At 60.1% G+C, this 777-nt stretch overlaps 1 protein-coding gene across 1 annotated transcript; it reads right to left on the reverse strand.

The window, feature by feature from the left end:
* Positions 1-24: 24 nt before the first annotated feature.
* Positions 25-556, reverse strand: EMIHUDRAFT_255465 (hypothetical protein; the record flags this gene model as incomplete). The annotated part of the gene is made up of 2 exons (XM_005772999.1): positions 25-37; positions 156-556. 2 exons carry the CDS (start codon positions 554-556, stop codon positions 25-27), a joined length of 414 nt encoding a protein of 137 aa, XP_005773056.1.
* Positions 557-777: the final 221 nt, after the last annotated feature.

Genomic DNA, 777 nt, shown 5'->3' on the forward strand with positions numbered 1-777 from the left:
ACCCAGGGAAGGGCGGATGCGAAGCTAGCCGCTGCTCCTCACGATGCGCAAGGGCGATCGCAGGGCGCATGTCCACGTCGATGACAATCTCCCGTTGCCGGCAGTCCACCTCTGTTGCGTCGATGCCAGGCGTCACCAAGATCTGGAAAGGAAACCCCGTGCGGTAGCAGCCACCACGTAGCCGAAGCACTAGCGTGAGGACGGCGTCGTTTGTGATGCCCTGCCCATGTAGGTCGTGAGCGTCGTGGAGACTCAGTTGCCTGTCGGTGTTGGCGTGCAGCAAGCGCAGTTGGTCAACTGGGATGCCTTCCTGGACTGAGATCGCGTTGAACAGGTCGAGCGTGCTCCAGTTTCCATGTGCCTCGACCTGAATCGCACGTCCAGTGAGTGTTTGCAACGTCAGCTGCAGCGGTAGCCGAGCTTGCGCAGCTCCCGCCCTGGCTGTCGCAAGCCAGGCAGCATCCGCCAGCAGGCGCGTACTGGGGTGCTCGAACTTGCCGAGACCAGCCATCACGCGTTTGACGAGATCGTTTGCCGCATTGTAGTCTGGCTCCATGATGCCTGCGCTGTGGGAAGAAGGCGTGCGCTGCGAGCTGGAATTTCTTTTTCTGGTTCTTTCTTGTGTGCACGAGTGAACGCAGGAAACAACGTATCTGCTTGCAGGGGCGCACGGGGTGGCAGGAGATAGGTGGTAGGTATGTTGTTGGTAGGGCCTGCAGAGCGACGCACTGCCTGAGGGAGGGTGTAGAGGATGTAGAGTGTAGAGCGCTGTAGAGC

The sequence above is a fragment of the Emiliania huxleyi genome (assembly GCF_000372725.1).
Source record: "Emiliania huxleyi CCMP1516 unplaced genomic scaffold EMIHUscaffold_3499, whole genome shotgun sequence".
Lineage (NCBI taxonomy): Eukaryota > Haptophyta > Isochrysidales > Noelaerhabdaceae > Emiliania > Emiliania huxleyi.